Below are 19,690 nucleotides of genomic sequence, written 5' to 3'. Positions count from 1 at the left end.
AAACAGAGTGCTCACGGGAAGATGAATGAAGCCTGGAAACCTTTGCCTTCCACCTTGTGCAACCACTGCCCTGCATCTAATTCCAAGTGTTCTGTTGCAGCTTGGTATTTAATGAACTGTGTCATCTAGTACGTGTCTTAGTTCTGCTGCCCAATTGCAGCGCTTCAGGCCTAGCGGGTTTGGATGAGGAGAGTCCTGCTTTTGAAGGCTCATTCAGGCTCTCTTCCCATGCAGGCCCTTGGCACGTCTCTCTCTGCCCTCGCTCTGAATGAAAATCAGTCCTGCAGACGTCTCCGAGAGGGAGCACGCGTCTGTGTCCTTTTCCTCTGCAGAGGCTTGAACCATGATTGTGCTCAGAGCAGGGACTAGCACTGAGCTACTGGTAATCATCAGTTACCAGACTCTTGCTGCCTTTTCAGAGCAATCCTCCTGGTGCTCAGGGCAGAAGGTGCTGGGTGAGCTTCTGGTAGCCAGGGAAGCTTTGCAGATCGCACAGAGATCCGATGGATTTGGAGCTCGCCAAGGGGAAGGGTGTGAAGGAGTGGGCACAAGCTGGAGCAGGCGGAATCCCTCCTCAACCTAAGGAAAAACCTTTTCTTTTCTGAGGGTGGTGGGAGAGCGGTGCCAGGAAGCAGGGTGCTGTGCTGCTCCCTCGGGGACGGGGAGCCAAAGGGGCTCCCATGGCAGCAGGGCAGGGCCCAGCCTCGGCCTATCCGAGAGAGGGGAGCAGGGTTGGGCCAGGGCGGGCAGCCAGGGCAGCAGACAGCCCAGAGGGACAAACAAGTGCCTGCAGAGGCAGCAGCTCTGCGGGCAAGCCAGGAATTCAGGCCAGGCCGGGCTGGGGTTCAGACCCACGGGTGGCAAGCAGGGTCAGACACAGCCCAGTGATGGCCAAGCAAGGCCGCGGGGAGGCCAAGGGCAGGCCGGGAAGACAGCCTGTGGGCTGGGGCCTGCACCAGTGTTGACGCGGAAGTCACGGACACTGCACACGACCAATATGATCAAGGAAATGCCGCTTTATTGTTGATACATCCCGGTTAATATAGCCCTTCTAATTCCCTATCATGCACAAGCTCTTTACTAATTGGCTAACTAGATCATGCACGCGCTCTTAGCTAAAATATGATTCGTTAAGTCTCTTTGTTCATGCGCACGGTCCTCTCCACCTGCATCCTGCTTCACGTTCTGCTTTCAGTCACGTACACCAGCCTTTCCTCCTCCTTTCAAGGTTGCTTCATCACTTTCTCACAGACGGCCTCCGCGATGTCCTTGAAGCCTGCTGCTCACAAACATAACAACTCCTTTTGGTCTGGATTGTTCGCTAAGTGTCCTTGATTCTCCAGATATCCAACACACCAGCGTGGTCCGCGGCCAGGCACAGGCACAGCTGAGACAGAGCTGGAGCCAGCGACGCCATGACAGAGCTCAGGCAGGGCCTGGAGGCTTCTGCCTATGCCTCAGTGAGCATCTTGGGCCTATGGGCTGGAGGCCCAGGGGCCTGGGGTGGGGCTGGACACCCTGGCTCAGCCTGCTGGTGGCTTATTTGTGCCACAGAGAGGTTGTGGAGTCTCCATGCCTGGAGATGCTCCAAACTGGACGTGGCCCTGCACCACCTGCCCTGGCTGACTCTGCTTGGAGCAGGGCGTGGACAGACTAGATGGATGAGATGAGGTCCCTTCCAGCCTCAAGGATGCTGTGCTTTCAAGGCCCAAATATCTCCAGTGACACGGAAGTTTCACGCTGCAGGCACTGTTTTATTGGGCTAGACGTCCTGCCCGCTCTAATGCGCGTGTCTGACCTGAGCTGTAACCGTAGTCTTCCTTGGGCTACATGCAACAGACAAAACAACTGCAGACTGTATCCAGCGTCTCCAGGCACAAGGATGGCAACAGCCTTCTCGGACACCAAGTCATCTTGTGATGTGTGTTGCCGCCAGTGAAGAATGGCCATAGAGTTAGCCAGGCAAATCTTGATTTCCAAGCCCAGGTCATGAGGAAAGAGCCTTTGGGGACTTCTCGAACTCCCCAGCCAGCAGGTCCTCATCTCTTCTGCACACCTTCAGGAAAGCTGCTGAGAAAGTGCCCTAGAGGCATTGGTGTGCTACCCTCTGGGTGGCTGGGCCAAGCCATGCAGTGCCACCACTCTGGAAATGAGGGCTACAGCAGAAAGAAATGAGTCTCCCTCTCTCCCTCAGCTGAAACAGTTTCCCTAGGTAGTTCCCTTTGCTGCTGCAGAAATGCTTTTGTCAGTGCAATGCAGAAGGCAGCATGAGGGAAGCCACAAGCAACTAAGAGGGACAGCTTCGTAAACCACTGACAACAATTATGCCATAGCCTCAGGCAGAGCGAGAGGACCCCTGTGACACTGGTTGCTCACCAGGCAACACCAGCTGTATCATAGCTCTGCAGGGTCAACTCGCCAGAGTTGTTCTAGTCTCTCATTGGGCTTTCCGCTAAGAGCTTGCCAAGCTGACATTCAGATGCATTTTTATACTTTTGGGACTTCTGTTTCCCACAGCGCAGTTTGAGACCACCTGCAAGTGGAGAAGAACCATCATGCTTCAGGTCTGGCTGGGCTGCAGTGGAAGCTGACAGCTATGGAGGTCCACGTGGCCCAGACCCCACCTCTGCAAACACAAGCAGGTAGCTAGCTAGGCATTGCAACTTTGACAAGACACTCTTTCACAAATACACAAAGTGCACTTGGCAAAACCAGACTGACATAATGCTCCACCTCCTCTCCAGGCAAACACCCTTCACACTCGTGAGTTAACAGATGTCCTGGCTCTAAAACCAAAACGGCCTTTGGAGGACACCAAAGGTGTCTTCAAACAGTAAACCGCACCCATTCTTCGCATACTTGAGAAGGAGAGCTCTGCCAAGGAACACTGCTGCAAAGTCCCAAGAAAGGGACCTTTACAGGTCCCTTCTAACCCTAACTATTCTATGATTCCCAAGGCAGCAGCGAGCTCCGTGGTGATGTGTAAGCGGAAGAAATCTGGCTGCTCAGCAGTCCACTCAAAGACTCCTGAGCGCAGCACTTGCCCTGATTTTGCTGCGGGGCAGGGGGAGACAGCTCCAGTGACAAGACAGCATGAGGCAGGACCAGACTGGCTCTGGCCCTCGCTCCTCCTCCTCTCCACCATCAGGTAGCTGCTAGGCATTAGGTAGCTTCCGAACTCCCACACAAGCAGTTCAAAAGGTCTGACTCAGGATCTCTTCTCTAGCTGGTAGCAGGTGGCACAAGGGAACAATACATCCAAACAAACGCCAATATTTTTGGTTTGCATGTCTTGCACTGGTTCTCCCCAGAGAGCGAGTGTCAGTGCCAGAAGCAGCCGGTGGAAGCGCAAGAGTCTTTTCTCCACGCAGGAGACTTTCTTGGCATAGCACTGCCCCAGCCACCCTCTGTGTTCTGCAGCAACAGCTGAACAGAGCACAGGAATCAAGTGCAAGGGAACATTTTCTTTTCTTGCTATCCTGACAACCCCCACAGCTGCTGCCAGTTCTGTCTGTCCTACACACATGGCACTGCTGCCTCCAGCTCAGCACTCGGGCGCATCCGGAGCGCAGGTTATGCCGAGTCCCTGAAGGACGCCACAAAGAATAAGGAGAGGGAGCTAACTGCTTTCAGGAACATGCAGGGCCTTCTGACCTCGCCTTGTGGAACTGCGGGTGTCCAAGAGCTGGAAGAACGCAGGCAACGATAAGGAACCAACACAGTGGAGCAAGGCTTCGCTTTCTGCCATTGTGTGAAAACAACAGGACTCTCTTCTTGCGCCCCAGCGAGACAATGCTACACAATTTTCAAAGATGCTTTTGGCTTAGATGAGGTCCTTTCACACTCTTCTTCTGAGATTTGTGCTCTGGTGGACTTCTGGGAGAAGGCCTCTACTTCTTTTTCAGGCTCCAAGTTGGAAAGGCCAGGCTGGAAGCCACAGTCCGGCAACAAGCCAAGACCATTGAAGCCCTTCAGAAAGAGCTGCCAGCCTCTGCCTCAGGAAGCTTGTCGGAGCCTTCCCTGAAACCGTGAACAGGAACGCCTGTGGTGTCATCTGCAGAGCTTTGTACCGTCCCGACTTGAAATTTCCCAGCCGGGCTAATTCGGGTGTTGGTGTCAGTGTAAAGAAGGTGCCTTTGCCCATGGCCAACACGAAGCAAATGAGCCTGGGCAGGGCTCACGTGCTACACGCACCTGGCACTGTGTGCCGAGGAGCTGACGCACGTTTTCCTCGGGATCGCAGGAGCTGAGCCGCCTGGCAGGAGAGCACGCCGGGGGACTGACGCGCGGATCAAACTCTACAACTCGGAGAGCCTTATAAAGCAGGCATGTTTATTCGGCGCCGGGTGCGTGGGGGATCGCTCCTCCAAAAGCACACACACCGACAGCACATTTTACCAAAAATGTATACGGTGCAGGTATACATATTCATAGGATTGCACATGGAGACATACATATGCATGAGCGAGGCGGGGTTATTAAAAAACACTTGCGTAAGCATTTCAGATCTGTGTCTGGTGGTCGTTCACTTCTTCTGGGGTCTTATCTTCCTCCAGATGAACTTCAGTCATTCACCCACGCTCTCCTTTCACTGGGTGATTTCAGCAGTTTCTTAACGACTTCTGACCAACATTGCAGCTCCCGTTATCCTGTCCTTTGCTGGACGTATCAGTCCTCGACAAATACCAGTTTCTGGACAAATACCGGTCCCTGACAAGCTTAAGCGAGTTTCAATGCAAACAGGATCGTTAGGCGTTGTCCAGCAGACAGCGAGCCTCCTGAATCAAGCAATATGCAGACAGTTACTCCCCTACATCAAGCAATATTTAGCAGAGAGTTAATTCCCGGTATCAGGACATGTGGCCACGGCAGCGCGCGCGCCTCGTCCCGGCGGGGTGCGCGTTCACACCAGCCCCGACGTGGGGGTCACTGCGAGTGAGGGCGAGAGCCAGGCGAGAGCCCGCCCGACGTCCCCGCCCGCCCGAGCCAGGCGCTGGCCGCCTCCGGCTCCGCTTTTGGGGACCCGCAGCCCCAGGCTCCGCGGCCACGCGCTGAGGGCAAACGCGGAGCGGGCGAGGCGAGGGCCGCTTCGGCGACTGCCGCAGCCCCCGGCCGCGGGGGCGCCCCGACGCCGCAGGCAGCGTAGACTCCGCAGTCTGCGTACACTTACGGAGCCTCCAGCCAGCCTGTCACCCTGTGACGCCCCCGCCGCGCCCTCTGTGACGCCCCCCGCTGCCGCTGGAAAGCCGCCCCCGGCAGCCGCCGCCGCTCAGTGCTGTCGCCGCCGCGGCGGGACCGGCAGCGCGTCTCGGGCCGGCAGCGTCGGGGGCTGCGAGCCGCGGCCGCCGCTCGGGGCTCCCCTCTCGGCTCTTGTCGCCCTCTCTCCGCCCTCTCCCCGTCCCTTCCCGTCCCGGGGCTCGCCAGAGCCCGCCGGCCGCCTGCTGCGGCTGCTCACGCCGGGCCGGCCCGCGCCCTCGTCCCCGCCGCAGCATGCAGAGCCTCCGCGGACTCTTCAGGAGGGGGCGGCAGCGGCCGCCGTCCGGCAGCGCTCCCGCGCCCGGCGCCGCCGGGGCCTCCGAGCAGCGGCAGAGGGGCCGGGGCGGGCTGCACAGCGCGGCCGCCGACGGCGACCTGGCCCAGCTGCAGCGGCGCTGGTGGCTGAAGAGACTCCGCATCAACGGGCGCGACGCCAACAAGCAGTAAGGGCCGGGCACTGCCCCTAGCAAAGCTTCCACCCAGCCCGGCTGCAAGAGCCGGCAAAGCCCAGCGGGGTCGCAAGCGCCCTCGGAGCAGGGCCGGCTCCACAGCGCTGGCCTTGCCGGAGGCCTGCCCAAGCTGGGACCGGAGCCGGCGGGTGCTCCGCTCCGCCCTGCCCTGCCCTGCCCTGCCCTGCCCTGCCCTGCCCTGCCCTGCCCTGCCCGCCTGGTGCCTGTAGTGAATCTTGTGTGCGGCTCAGCAGGCCTTCGGCCAGGCAGAGACGGCTCCTTTCCTGTCGCCAGACTGAGTGGCTTGTTTGAGCAGGGCACGGCTTCCCCTTGCTGTTACAAGTCCCATCCCCTGCGTCTCTGGGCACGCCTGGCGCGGGACTGATCCGGGGAAAACCCAGGGCCTTGCGCAGTCTCCGCAGACTTATGCAGCCTCCGTAGACTGCAGGCTGCCAAGACGCGGTCTCCTTTTGCTGGCCTGGGTGGCTGGGCAGTCCTGCTGGAGGCCTGGGCACAAGAGCCTGCTTGGGCAGGTTCAGTGACACAGCTGAGGAAATGCCTCCTGACTCAACTGTCCCCTCTTGGGGACTTCTCCTAGACAGCCCCAGGCTTTGGGTGTGCAACTGCTGCCACCGGCTCTGAACAAGAAAGCGTGCTTTCGGCTTCCTTTTGGCAGCTGAGCTTTGTGGCCCCATGTGGCGAGTTCCACAGCCTGAAACCATGTCTTCAGCTGTCTCTCTGTGACAGCTAACTGAATATCTTTAATTCCTAGGACGCCTCTGCACCTTGCTTGTGCGAACGGCCATGCAGATGTCGTTCGCTTTCTGGTAGGACAGAAGTGCAAGCTAAACCCTCGCGACAACTATAAGAAGTCGCCCCTGATGAAGGTACGTGGAATGTGTTATGCTGTTGTACGTTGGGCTTATCGATTACGCGCTGAGCGATACATACCTCGCGTGACTCTTTACATAGGTCTGCATAGAATTGTATCCTGTGATTCTACGAAACAGGCAGGTTGTAGTCAGCGGGGATGGGGCATATGTTGCCTGATCTTTGCAGACGCTCGTACTTCCCAGTGTTGGGAAGATGCGGGAGTTCTGACAGAGAGAAACGTAGACGTTGGAAGTTATTCTGCCTTTGTGTCTTGTTTCCAGGCAGTAGAGCACCGGCACAAAGAATGCGCAGCTATTCTGCTGGAGCACGGTGCCAACCCTGACCTCCACTGTGCCAGCGGCAACACTGCCCTTCACCTGGCTACCATCATGTCTAGCAAGTCGCTAGTGGAGCTGTTACTTGAGCACAATGCCCATATCGATGCTAAGGATGATGTAAGCTTGGATTTTGCGTAAGGCTCCTCTTCTCAACACTTGCTTGACTTTTCTCTGTTATTCTAAGGAGATTATATCTCTTTCAGTTCGGGTACACTCCGCTTGCTGTTGCGATCACGAGGCGCTGTCACGAGATGATTGAGTTGCTTCTTCAAAAAGGAGCTGACGTGCACGCTCAAGATAAGCATGAAAGGTGAAGGCTTTGTCAAAAGTGCGCACGGGACTCCTTAGCATTGTTCAGGCTGGACTGATGGGAGGCATCGGAATGAGCTTTGCAAAAGAACCTGGAGCTGCGCAGAAGGAGCTCCTTCTGCGTGACTTGTGAAAGCAGGCCTGCACCCGGCGGCTCTCTCACCTCAGGGGACGATTGCCGCACTGAGGACTGCAAGAAAGCGTTGGCTGTGGTGCCGCCGACGCACATGCACAGACTCCCCTGTCTGCTCTGGGCAGGTGGTTGGCCTGGAGACCTCCTGCGGTCCCAGCATCCTGAATTCTCTGATGCTTCCGTGTGTTTGGCTGTGCTTTCACTCCAGCTCTAGGAGAGGGGAAACGAGTTGTTTGGGAAGCAAAGAGGGGTTGAAGTAATGGCAGTGCAATGTCTGCAGAAGCTGATGTATTTCCTATCATCTCTTGGATGCTTTAGGACCATTCTTATGCTTGCTGCTGTTGTTGGGGATATGAATATCATACGACTACTTCTTCGGCATGGTGCTGATCCTTCTCAGAAAGACGTGTTTGGTTGCACAGTTACGAATTATGCCACAGTATCTCCATATGCTGAGTAAGTGGTTGACATCCTCGTTAGAGCAGCTGCACTGACAGAGTGTCCGTGCTGATGTAGGGCCCTTTTTGGTGCCATCAGCAGGGTTGAATGAAGTGTTGAGACCTTTGTTGAAGCCGGGCTCAGTGACATCTTCTGATGCATCTCTTTCCCTGTCAAGAGTGGATTTGTAGGTTGAGGAAAACTTTCCCCCACAGTTCTCCCTGAGAATTCTCCCAAGTGTGCTGCCAAGCTTCACTCCACCAAACTGACTCGCAACTACCTGCCTTTTGTTTCAGAGGGGATCTAAATGATATCCTCTGAGTTCAAGCATGTTTGAGGGTTGCTGTAGCAAAACAAGATGGTCATTCCTTCCCTCCAGGCTTCTGGCACAGTACCAGTCTTGTGCTAATGCACCACTTTGCACAGCAGCCTTGGTCAGGCACACGGTTTTTAAATTTTCTTTTCTTGTTTGTTTGGGGTTTTTTTGTTTTGTTTGTAGTTCTGCTTACGAGGCAAACCTGAAAGTGGTCTCTCTCCAGATCCCCAACTGACCCTCTGCCAGGGTTGTTAGAAGATAACACCTGTGCAATGTACTGAACCCCTGCAGTGCCTGGAATGCAACCGCAGTCTTTGTTGGGCTCTTGATATCCCACCTAGGAGGTCTGTAACCTCTCAGGTCCTCACACCAACCATGGGAATTTCCAAACCCGTTCAAAGTCAGGACTGGGTTTGAGGAGACATCACCCTGGCTTGAAAGGTGACGAAGTGTTGCTGCAGCGTTAGGATAGCGTCCTGCTGAGGTAGAAGCCTTGTTCTTAGATGTCTGTCTGCCGGGGGACTTTTTAAGCTTCCTGGCCCTGGAAATGGAGAGGAGGTGTAACTCTCTGCAGATGGCTAGGAATATGTGTAGGATGGCTCACGAATGCCTGTTGCTCTTTCAGTAGAGCGTGGATGAAAGTGTGTGGGGGGGTGTGTTTTTACAGAATGCATTTCCTTCCCTTCTGTATATAGCACTGCAAAGCAACTGGAAGAATATGGGCGCTGCAAAAGGACGGGAGATTGTTCTGCGGGAGGCACAGAAGGCGCAGCAGTACTTGACAGCTCTTGCTCTGGGAAGCCTGCTGAATTTCCCTTGGGCGCACCTGCACTGGCCACAGCAGGTAGGATCCTTCACCATGAAGGAGGTGATGACGACAATGCACTGTGGCCTGCAGGAGAACGCGTAAACGCTGACTGGAATGCAGGGGTGGAGAGATGTGGAAAGGCAGATTGAAATAGCAGCTAACAGCAGCAACGTGCTTCTTACACCCTCTCTAGGAGTCTTGCCAGCAGCAGGAGCACAGCAGGAGGAACAGTTTGATTCCCCTTCTGATTATGAGGTACCTTCTCTGAAGGGAAGGCAGTGGGGCCCCACTGGCCTCCCTTGCTTTTGGTCTCATTTCCCTCTGCTTCAGCTTCCTCCGCACGCTCCGAACCGGGACCTTGCCATGCTGTGCTGGTTTTCACGCCTGTCTTAATTTACACAGTCAGATGATGAAGGTCCAAGTATTCGGCCAACCATTGTCATGGTTACAGCGGATGTCCACCACGGAGCCCGCTGGGAGCCAGTTGCAGAGGAGCCCGGCAATGGTAATTTCCTGATGGACTAATGGTTACCTTTGTAAGCTTCTCTGGACTGAAGCGGACAGCGAAAAGCAGAGTGAAATAAGCACTCACAGCAGCATCGCGTTTCTTTCCTCTTTCGTAGGTGACTTGCCAGCGGCGGGAACAGAACAAGAGGAAGATGAGGATTCCTCTTTTGATTCTGAGGTAGAATCCTAGACCCAGAATCATTGTGGTGGGAAAAGTCCCTGAAGATCATTGAGTCTAACCACAAATGTTACACTGCCATGCCCACCCCTAAACCGTGTCCCTAAGTACCACATCTATGCATCTTCTGAACACCTCCGGGGACGGTGACTCAACCACTTCCCTGGCCAGCCTGTTCCAGTGCTCCATAAGCCTTCCAGCAATGAAGGCTTTCCTAAGAACCCAGCTAAACCTCCCCTGGCCCATCTTGAGGCCATTTCCTATGCTGCTATCAAATCCCTCTTGGGCAAAGAGAGCGACGCCCACCTCACCACCACCTCTTGCAGTGAGGGGCCCAAAACTAAACCCAGTGTTCAAGGTGTGGCCTCCCAAGTGCCGAGTCCAAAGGGACAATCACTTCCCTAGCCCCGCTGCCCACACTGTTTCTCATACAAGCCAGGATGCTGTTGGCCTCCTTGGCCAGCTGGCCACACTGCTGCCTATATTCAGGCACCCGTCAAACAACACATGCGCATTACCGGGCGATACACATGCGGGCAGTGGGAGGGGGGTTACGAGGGGGGGGGTGGGTTGGGGGGATAGGGCTAGATTTCTCGGAACCAGCTCTCCATTCACGTTTTGCAAGACAACAGGAGTTGCCTTGCGAAATAACGGGAAGCCATTGCTCGGGTGGTGGTTTGCTGTTTCAACAATGTTGAGACAAATGTTTGACACAGTCTTTTACACCACCCCGTGGCTCAACATTGTTGCCTCAGAGACGGAGTTCCATGGTGGCATAAATGATAGAGGAAAGGAGAAAGAAAATAATAAAAAAGAGAAGAAGAATAAAAGAAAAAAAAAAGATATATGCAATTCTGAACATTATTGTTTATCATTTAGTGTACAAAGAGATATAAATGCTAGATACTTCGATTTAATTAACAATATCTTATCTAAGTAAATTACAAAACCAGAACATTAACATATCAACATTTATCTTACAACTAAAAATTTGTCCCAGGCCAAGTTTGAGGCTTATGGCTCTGGGGGATCAGAAGAAGCAAGTAATTGTTTACAAGGACAATCATAAGATAAACAAAGATAAACCACCAAAACTATAGCAATGCACAACATCATAAACGCCTCAAGATAAAGCACCATCAAAATGTTAAGCATTTTGTTCACTTCTGCAACCATTTCTTTTCTTTGGCAAAACAGTTCAGTTTTTGCTTTTTGGTGAGGCTGGCGACCAAGTCCTCGTGGAGCTTGTGGCTGTGGAATTCTGGCCCACCGGAACGGGGGTCTGGATACACAGCAGGAAAATGGATTTCCCTGCCTCCAACTCAGAGCAGTCAATAAACAATGACACTATAAATTTGCTGTCAATTTTATATCACCCCGTGGACCCATGGTGGTTCCAAAAAGAAAAAAAAAAACCACAAACCAAAAGAAAACAAACAAAAAAAAACCCCAACCAAACAAAATCTCATATCTTTCCATCGTCTAGCGATGTTGAGACATTAATTAACCTTTTCAGTCTCTATCACCACCCTGTGGCTCAGCATCGCTCACCAAGGTTGAAGGGGGAAAAAAAAGAAGAGGGAAGGGGGGTGAAGGGACTTAGTTATGCTTATAATATACGTATGGCCACAAAATGGGTTTATATTGTTGTATGATACGTTGAGGGGTTTCTTCATTTTTAATATCGACCACCCCAAGGTAACATACCTTAATCCAGGTCACATATAGCAATTTGTGGATATGATGTTCACAGATCCAATGATGTCAAATAACCTATTCAAAATCATACATATAACACAAATAAAGATTAATAGATTAACCATGACTATAGTAATCATCAAAACCATAGATTTAAATATCAATAATATTTTTCCCACCCCGTGAGTCCCAATATTTTCCTAAAAAAAAAGTTTTAGGTAGGTTTCCAGGTTTGCCTTCAAAGTTATATGATTCTAACAGTTACGTGTTTGGTTTGCCGTACAAACCTGATATGTTTAACCCCATCAGGTGAAGTCACAGTGGCCGCTTGCATGCGAGTCACCACGCTTTGGATTAATTGAATTAGGCACAGTATAATACAAGGCGGGGGGCGGGGGGGGCTGTTTCTGCTTGTTTAGAAGGAAGAAGTTTTTTCGACAAAGTCAAAATTCCACATTGCTCCGCCTCACTCTGCATCAGTGCGGTGATTTGTGCTCCTGTGTCAATTAAAAAGGTTACTGTTTTTTTTCTGTGGCCCTACAGCCACTGTAATCAACAAATCCCCTTTCACATTTAAGGTGAGTTGTTTTATAAACATCCACCCTCCGTTTCCCCCCCCACCTTCGGGGAACGGAGGAACTAGTTTCCCATCACCCTCTTTTCTGCATCAGTTTCTTCCCCAAGGTCTATCCATGGTGGGGCACTAGGGGTTGTTCCAAAATGGACTTTTTGCCCCGATCCTGTTTGTACAAGTTTCTCTAATTTCTGTGTTGGAAGCCCATCCATTACATCTCGGGGAATACCTGTCTGGAGTCCCGGTTGCTGCCATTCCTGACGGCCGAGGGGTCTCCCTCTCCCAGGATCAGTAAGTCAGACCGACTTAAAATCGTGACTTCTCTTGACCAGTGCTGGCCAGCCTTCACCTTTTTCTGTGGCTCTTACAGCTCTGGTTTCAGTTTTTTGCCCGAATCCACCAACAGGACCGTATGTCCTCCCAAAATTTATGAGTTCTTGGGCTACTTCTCCCCATGTCCACACTTTCCTCCCTGTCCTTCTATGATCAGGGGTCACTGTTCCCTCCAGAGCACCGGTAAGTCTGTCTGCCACAGGGGTACTTTGTATCTTCCCCTGTAGCTGGATCCCAATGGGTTTCAGGGAATCAGGAAGTCCTCAGATTAGAGGAGTCATCTGTTCGGGATCCACAGGCATCATCATTGGAGAGCCCTGGTTAGGTTTGAGCTCTCTATCATACATCATTTGCAAACAAGCAGCCTTCTGCACACTCTCCACCAGTTGACCCACTGTGCCCATGATGGCTAGGGGGTCTCCCCTCTCCAAAGGGTTCAGCCCCCCAGCCCAATATGCTGCCCTCTGTGTCAAAGACCATGGGGCCCGATAATTGCCGGTAGTTAAAAATACACCTGGACACCAATATCCTACCGCTTCCTTTTCTGACAACAAGATTCCACCCCCCCCAACAACGACACTCTCCAGACATCCTCTGTGTCCGATTCCTTTGAAGTCCTTGCAAAATCCTTCCTTAATTTTGCCAACTCAGTTGCTGTAAACGGGACCTCTTTAGTAACAACTTGGGGATGGTTATCGGTTTCTCCCTCATACACATATTCAGTTTTAACTAGGGGATACATGTGAGGGGGGTTCTCTACAATTTCTTTTGCTTTTTGCAAGTCCCCCTGAGGGTAGATTTGCCTGATTCCCTTATCTTCTAACTTCAACTCCACCTCTCCACACGAGTCATTTTCTCTCCACAATTCTTCTGCGGGGATCTCATCACAAACATTTGCACATTTGCAAGCACCCATCTCACCAAAGAGGGGTTATTTCGTCCTGAGAGGGCCGCACCACAATTTTAACCACAATTCCCCCCCCACACACTCCCAGGAGGGCACACCTTTCAAATTTCACAAAAGGGGGGGGGCCACACCATAATTTTACCACAATTCCCCCCCAACATACGCTCTCAGGAGGACACACCTTTCAAATTTCTCACGAAAGCACTTATGTCACAAAAGAGGAGTTATTTCGTCCTGGGAGGGCTGCACCACAATTTTTTTTACCACAATTCCCCCTCCACACTCTCAGGAGGACACACCTTTCAAATTTCACAAAAGGGGCTTGTCTTTTGCCCAATTCTATCACTGTCCTTCTCCGGCTCTTTTCCTCGCAGACAAACAGAACCGCGGATCCGGACTTTGCACTCGCTTTGTACCAACGTAGGTCTCAGTCATACACACACACACACTAGAATTTCTAATAAAGCAACTGGACACTTTCTGTTTCTCCGAGAATCCTGCCGACTACGCCAATTAAATAATGTCACGTTCCGATTTCGGACGAGAGGAAGGCACCCTTGCGTTCTAGCCGACCTCAGACGAGTCTGGGAGGCTAGGGGCGGCTGGACCGACCTCTCACACACCGGAGCGTGGTTTTGTTCATATTCTCGAGAACAGAATTAAGACTCAAAACGGAGTCAAGTGCCGGGTAACTTTATTAACCCGATAAGAAGTTTGTAAATGGAAGAGAAAGGAGAGAAAGGAAGGAAAGAGGGAAAAGAGTTTCAGTTGTAATAGCTACCGCCACAGAGCTGCGGCGTCCTGACAGTCCAGTTCGCTTGATGGGGGAACGATCCGGCCGGTGTTGGCCGTCTCGATGTCGGTTCCGTGGATGTGTGTTCCGGCGAATGTGTATTCTGTTGAATGAAGTGAAGAGTAGTGAAGTGTAGAAGTGTCGAAGTCTCGAAGAAAGTGTCTAAGTCTAAGTCTAGAAGTCTAGAAGAACCTTCTCTAGACTGAAGTGGACAGGGAAAAGCAGAGTGAAAAGCTTCTGACGTCCTTTGTAGGTGCCTTGCCAGCAGTGAAAGCAGAACAAGAGGAAAATGAGGACTCTTCTTTTGATTTCGAGGAAGAGTCATAGAACCAGAATCACTGTGGTGGGAAAAGTCCCTGAAGATCATCGAGTCCAATCGTAAACCTTACTCTACCATGCCCACCCCTAAACCGTGTCCCTAAGCACCACATCCACGCATCTTCTGAACACCTCCGGAGATGATGATTCAACCACTTCCCTGGCCAGCCTGTTCCAGTGCTCCATAAGCCTTCCAGCAAATAAAGTTTTCCTAAGATCCCAGCTAAACCTCCCCTGGTCCAACTTGAGGCCATTTCCTATGCTGCTGTCACATCCCTCTTGGGCAAAGAGAGCGATGCCAACTTCACTACCACTTCCGGTCAGGTAGTTGTAGAGCGAGAAGGTCTCCCCTCGGCCTCCCTTTCTCCTGACTAAACAACCCCACTTCCCTGCAGCGCTGCTCACAGGACTTGTCCTCCAGACCCTTCACCACCTTCCTTGCTCTTCTGTACACAAACTACAGCACCGCAATGTCTTTCTTCGAGTGAGGGGCCCAAAACTAAACCCAGTGTTCAAGGTGTGGCCTCCCAAGTGCCGAGTCCAAAGGGACAATCACTTCGCTAGCCCCGCTGCCCACACTGTTTCTCATACAAGCCAGGATGCTGTCGGCCTCCTTGGCCAGCTGGCCACACTGCCGCCTCATATTCAGGCACCCGTCAAACAACACCCCCACATCCCTTTCCACCAGGCAGCTTTGCAGCCACTCTTCCCTATCTAAGAAGGACTCCCTGGGGTCTCCCTGGCCTCCCTTGCTTTTGGTCTCATTTCTCTCTACTGCTGCCTCCGCCACATGCTCCAAACTGGGACCTTGCCATGCCGCTGCTGCAGGCAAGCTCCTCAGTTTGGACTGGGATGAAGGAGGTCAAGCTAATGACTCGGCTCTCCTACCAGCTGTCCTTTGAGCTGGACTTGTAGTACAGGATTGAAGCAGTAAAGCTTCCCACCAGTTATGATCCTCTGAAATCCTACCAGGCTGGCGCTGTGACGATTGCTGTTTTTCCTCCACATAGGTCTCTTCTCCACATCCAGTCCGTGTCAAGCGGTTGCCCATGGGGTATACAGCCTAGACGCTTTGCTCCCTCTGTCTACTTCCTCTCTGTCTCTTGGGCAGGTGTTCTTCAGTTCCTTTTGAAAGCCCTGCTCCACAGAGATGCCTAACACGCTGCTTCTGTTTGCCGTTCTCCTTCGTTCCGTCACCTGATACAACGTTATGGGTGTTGGCTGAAGCAAGAGCTTTTCAAGTGGAAGTGGGTTCGGGATGAGTCTGTGGCAGTTTTTACGCATGTCTTTTAATCTACACAGTCGGATGCTGAAGGTCCAAAAACTGGGCCAACAACCATGGTGCTTCCTGATGCAGTCCACTATGGAGCCCGCTGGGAGCCAGTTGCAGAGGAGCCCAGCAATGGTAATTTCCTGGTGGACTAATGGTTACCTTTGTAAGCTTCTCTGGACTGAAGCGGACAGGGAAAAGCAGAGTGAAATAAGCACTCACAGCAGCATCGCGTTTCTTTCCTCTTTCGTAGGTGCCTTGCCAGCGGCGGGAGCAGAACAAGAGGAAGATGAGGACTCCTCTTTTGATTCTGAGGTAGAATCCTAGAACCAGAATCATTGTGGTGGGAAAAGTCCCTGAAGATCATTGAGTCCAACCGCAAATGTTACACTGCCATGCCCACCCCTAAACCGTGTCCCTAAGCACCACATCTATGCATCTTCTGAACACCTCCGGGGACGGTGACTCAACCACTTCCCTGGCCAGCCTGTTCCAGTGCTCCATAAGCCTTCCAGCAATGAAGGCTTTCCTAAGATCCCAGCTAAACCTCCCCTGGCCCAACTTGAGGCCATTTCCTGTGCTGCTATCAAATCCCTCTTGGGCAAAAAGAGCGACGCCCACCTCGCCACCACCTCTTGCAGTGAGGGGCCCAAAACTAAACCCAGTGTTCAAGGTGTGGCCTCCCAAGTGCCGAGTCCAAAGGGACAATCACTTCCCTAGCCCTGCTGCCCAGACTATTCCTCATACAAGCCAGGATGCTGTTGGCCTCCTTGGCCAGCACATAGGTCTCTTCTCCACATCCAGTCAGTGTCAAGCGGTTGCCCATGGGGCATACAGCCTAGACATTTTGCTCCATCTGTCTACTCCTCTACCTCTCTATCTTGGGCAGGTGTACCTTGGCCCATTTTGAAAGCCCTGCTCAATAGAGACGCCTAACACAGTGGCCCTGATAGCCCTGTATGCAGTCCATTGCAGAGGAATGTGGCAATGGTAATTTCCTATTGGGACTAAGTGTAAGCTTCTGTAAGCTTCTCTGGAGTGAAGCCGATAGGGAAAAGCAGAGTGAAAGAGGCACGCTTCGTACCTCTTCTTTGTGTGTCTTGCCAGAAGCAGAAGCTCTGCAAGAGGAAGATTTTGACTCCTCTTCTGAGAATGAGTTACTTTCTCTTCCACAGGTAATGCAGAAGTAACGCTTCTGTAGCCCCAGTGCTGAAATGCGCTGTGATGCTGTCGTGTTGCTGGGGATTCCTTTCCTCCCTCTCGGTCTTTCTCTGTTCTTGTTCGCTCAGATTTCTGCACCGGGCAGAGAAGAGCTTCAGCTAAAGAAGGATGCTTCAACTCAGGCAGATTGTCGAGGCTACAGACAGGTGACTGTTAAAGGCCGATCTCTGTACAGAGAGCTTTTCTTCGTACTGAGTTCATTTTCAAGTGCTGCTAGGAGGACTTTAGTGATTCTGGACCTGAAGTGTATTTTGGACCTCCTCTTGTTCGCGTTGTGAAGCAGAAGAGCTGCATAAAGAGAGAAAACTCTTCGGTGACACATCGGTGACACATCTGCTGTATTTTAATCCAAAGCCTTGCCCAACACAGGAGCGATATGAATATTTTAAAAATGGAGCAAATATGCCTTTTGAAGAGCAGCTCTGCAGGCCACCCCAGAGCTGGATGCAGTACTCCAGGTGGGGTCTCATGACAGCAGAGTAGAAGGGGAGAACCACCTCCCTCAGCCTCCAGGCCACCCTGAAGACCGATCTAGTGACATCATCCCATGAGTTAAAGCATCCCTCACGTTGTCATCTTCTTACTGATCTCTCCGTGCTCAGGGAATACCATTTCTTTAGACGTGGGTCAGGCAGCTGCAGCAGGAGCTTACCAATGCTTTCAGAAAGAACTCCCTGGCAGAAGCTTCACTCAAAGCTAAGAAGCGCTACAGCAGCCACCTGCAGGAACAGAAACTGCAGCTGCAGAAGCAACTGGACAGGTCTAAAGCTAAGGTATGGACAAAGCCCGTCTCTTGGCTCTTGGCAGGGGCCCCGGCCTTTCTGGGAGCAAACCAGAGTGGGGAACTGATCCATTCCTGGGGGTCTGGTGTAACCCAGGCTGGTTCAGCACACGCCTAGCTGTGATGAGGGGGCTGGGAGGGAACAGCACCGCTGCCTTTGGTGCCTGGCTGTTTGCACCGCTGGAAGCAACAGCGGAGGGCTGCGCTAAGGTGGCCTTAGTACCCTGGGCACCTTTGCAACAGGAGTAGCTTGAGAAACATGTAAGCGACTCGCCTTGTTTTAGAAGCGCGGCGCCTACGATTAGAAAGGCCACTAACCGTGAAGTGGCTCTGTCCTTAAATGGACAAGGGTGTGTGTATTCCTTTCAGAGAGCTGCTTCTCAAGTTTCATGGAGCACATGTATTTGCTTCTCTGGGGTTTGGCGAAGCAGAGTGTGTGCTGATGGAGAAAGAGTAGGCATACTGGAGTGCTGTGGCGGTGCTTTCTTGTATTCCCTCATGACATCATCATTGTTATGGAGTTGAAAAGTCACTTCAGGAGCAGAAGGAGCTTCTAACTGGGTTGGAGTAGCCAACAAGGGGCTGCAAAGTGTTTGGAGCCCTTGAGAGAGGAGGACAAGGAGTGTTGGGGCAGCATTTAGGAAGCACTGTAGGAAATCAATGTAGATGTAGGACAGGGGCCCCTGTGTAGAAGGTCAAGAAGTAACATGGCTTTTGGCAGTTGACGTGAGAGTCAAAGCAGTCCACTCCTTTTTATCAAAGCTAAGCTGGCTACTGAGGATTCTTGTTGCGGTCTGACAGCGGCAGGAATTGAAAGAACGGCGTATCTGGACTGAGTGTTATGCCGAGTCCCTGAAGGACGCCACAAAGAATAAGGAGAGGGAGCTAACCACTTCCAGGAACATGCAGGGCCTTCTGACCTCGCCTTGTGGAACTGCGGGTGTCCAAGAGCTGGAAGAACGCAGGCAACGATAAGGAACCAACACAGTGGAGCAAGGCTTCGCTTTCTGCCATTGTGTGAAAACAACAGGACTCTCTTCTTGCGCCGCAGCGAGACAATACTACACAATTTTCAAAGATGCTTTTGGCTTAGATGAGGTCCTTTCACATTCCTCTTTTGGGATTTGTGCTCTGGTGGACTTCCGTCATAAGTCCTGTACTTCCTTTTCAGGCTCCAAGTTGGAAAGGCCAGGCTGGAAGCCACAGTCCGGCAACAAGCCAAGACCATTGAAGCCCTTCAGAAAGAGCTGCCAGCCTCTGCCTCAGGAAGCTTGTCGGAGCCTTCCCTCTTCATGAGCTACAGAGCCTAGCTCCATAATCCTGTGAGGAATTTGTAAGATGAGGTTTTCCTGAAAAGCCTAGGAGAGGTCAGTTCCTCTGTTCTACTGAGTAGAGGCTGCTCTGAAAGTCCTGCTGGCCCATTCCCCAGCTTTCCGGCTTTGAGAGTTGTCCCATTATGCTATCACAAATCCTACTTCATGCCGTCTTTGTTAGGGGGTTGACAATAATGCACCGGCTTAAGTATTGTCTGCTTTAGACCAGTTGTGAGGTTGAGACCTCAGGCAGCACTTCAGACAGTCATGCAGTACCAGGGATTTGGTACCTTCAGTTGCAGATCTGTGGTTGAGAGTTCCAAGAGGAGACTGGACTTGGGAGAGTCGTGTTACCTTCTTTGTGGAGAACACTGTCTGCACCTTCTGCATAAGGATCCTGTTCCTGTGCTCCTCGTGTGATGTATCTTTTCTATTTTGAAAATGTCAGAGTGAAAGCAAGAAAGTGAAGCAGGCGGTCAAGTTGAAATGCCAGTCAGAAGCACTTCTGGACGAAATGCGGAGAAGGAACACTGTGCTGGAGGAAGAACATAGCAGGCATGGCTTTTTAGTGCTTTAAAGAAATGTCACGTTGAGTAGAAGTCAAGCTTTACTGAACTCTGATGTAAAAGCACGTACGTAACGGTCTGTGAGCAAATTCAAGCCCCGCATTCGATCTTGCACAGTGCTCCTGTGCATGAGCCTATGGTTTTAAAAAGCTTCAAAAGGCCTTGCAAATGCAGACTGCCTGCAGTTCCTCTGGGAGGGAAGCGAGTCTTTTCTTCCTCCATCCAGGTAGACTTTGGGCCCTCCAAGTGATGCTGGAGGGCTGGCTCTTCTCAGTAATTCCTGGCCTGTCGAGCACCTTACAGATGAAGCA

General features: G+C 52.1%; 1 protein-coding gene across 1 annotated transcript; it reads left to right on the top strand.

Moving 5' to 3' along the window:
* The first annotated feature begins 1,415 nt into the window (after positions 1–1,415).
* On the top strand, positions 1,416–18,810 carry LOC147602058 (uncharacterized). The gene is made up of 11 exons (XM_086744871.1): positions 1,416–1,460; positions 5,425–5,699; positions 6,478–6,592; positions 6,860–7,033; positions 7,120–7,226; positions 7,677–7,814; positions 16,538–16,673; positions 16,788–16,865; positions 17,340–17,492; positions 18,302–18,469; positions 18,670–18,810. Exons 1-11 carry the CDS (start codon positions 1,416–1,418, stop codon positions 18,808–18,810), a joined length of 1,530 nt encoding a protein of 509 aa, XP_086600997.1.
* Positions 18,811–19,690: the final 880 nt, after the last annotated feature.

Source organism: Chlamydotis macqueenii, chromosome 1, assembly GCF_036417535.1.
Source record: "Chlamydotis macqueenii isolate bChlMac1 chromosome 1, bChlMac1.mat, whole genome shotgun sequence".
Classification (NCBI taxonomy): domain Eukaryota; kingdom Metazoa; phylum Chordata; class Aves; order Otidiformes; family Otididae; genus Chlamydotis; species Chlamydotis macqueenii.
The sequence above is the reverse complement of the archived record's forward strand: the minus strand, read 5'-3'. Positions and strand labels throughout refer to the sequence as shown.

What these genes read in the sequence shown, in the direction of transcription:
- LOC147602058 (XM_086744871.1), top strand. Translation starts at nt 1,416, where the DNA reads ATGACAGAGCTCAGGCAGGGCCTGGAGGCTTCTGCCTATGCCTCA. An exon ending in ACAGTATCTCCATATGCTGA is followed by an intron (nt 7,815 to 16,537) that starts GTAAGTGGTTGA and finishes GCTTCTCTGGAG; the next exon opens with TGAAGCCGATAGGGAAAAGC. An exon ending in AGCTGGAAGAACGCAGGCAA is followed by an intron (nt 18,470 to 18,669) that starts CGATAAGGAACC and finishes TACTTCCTTTTC; the next exon opens with AGGCTCCAAGTTGGAAAGGC.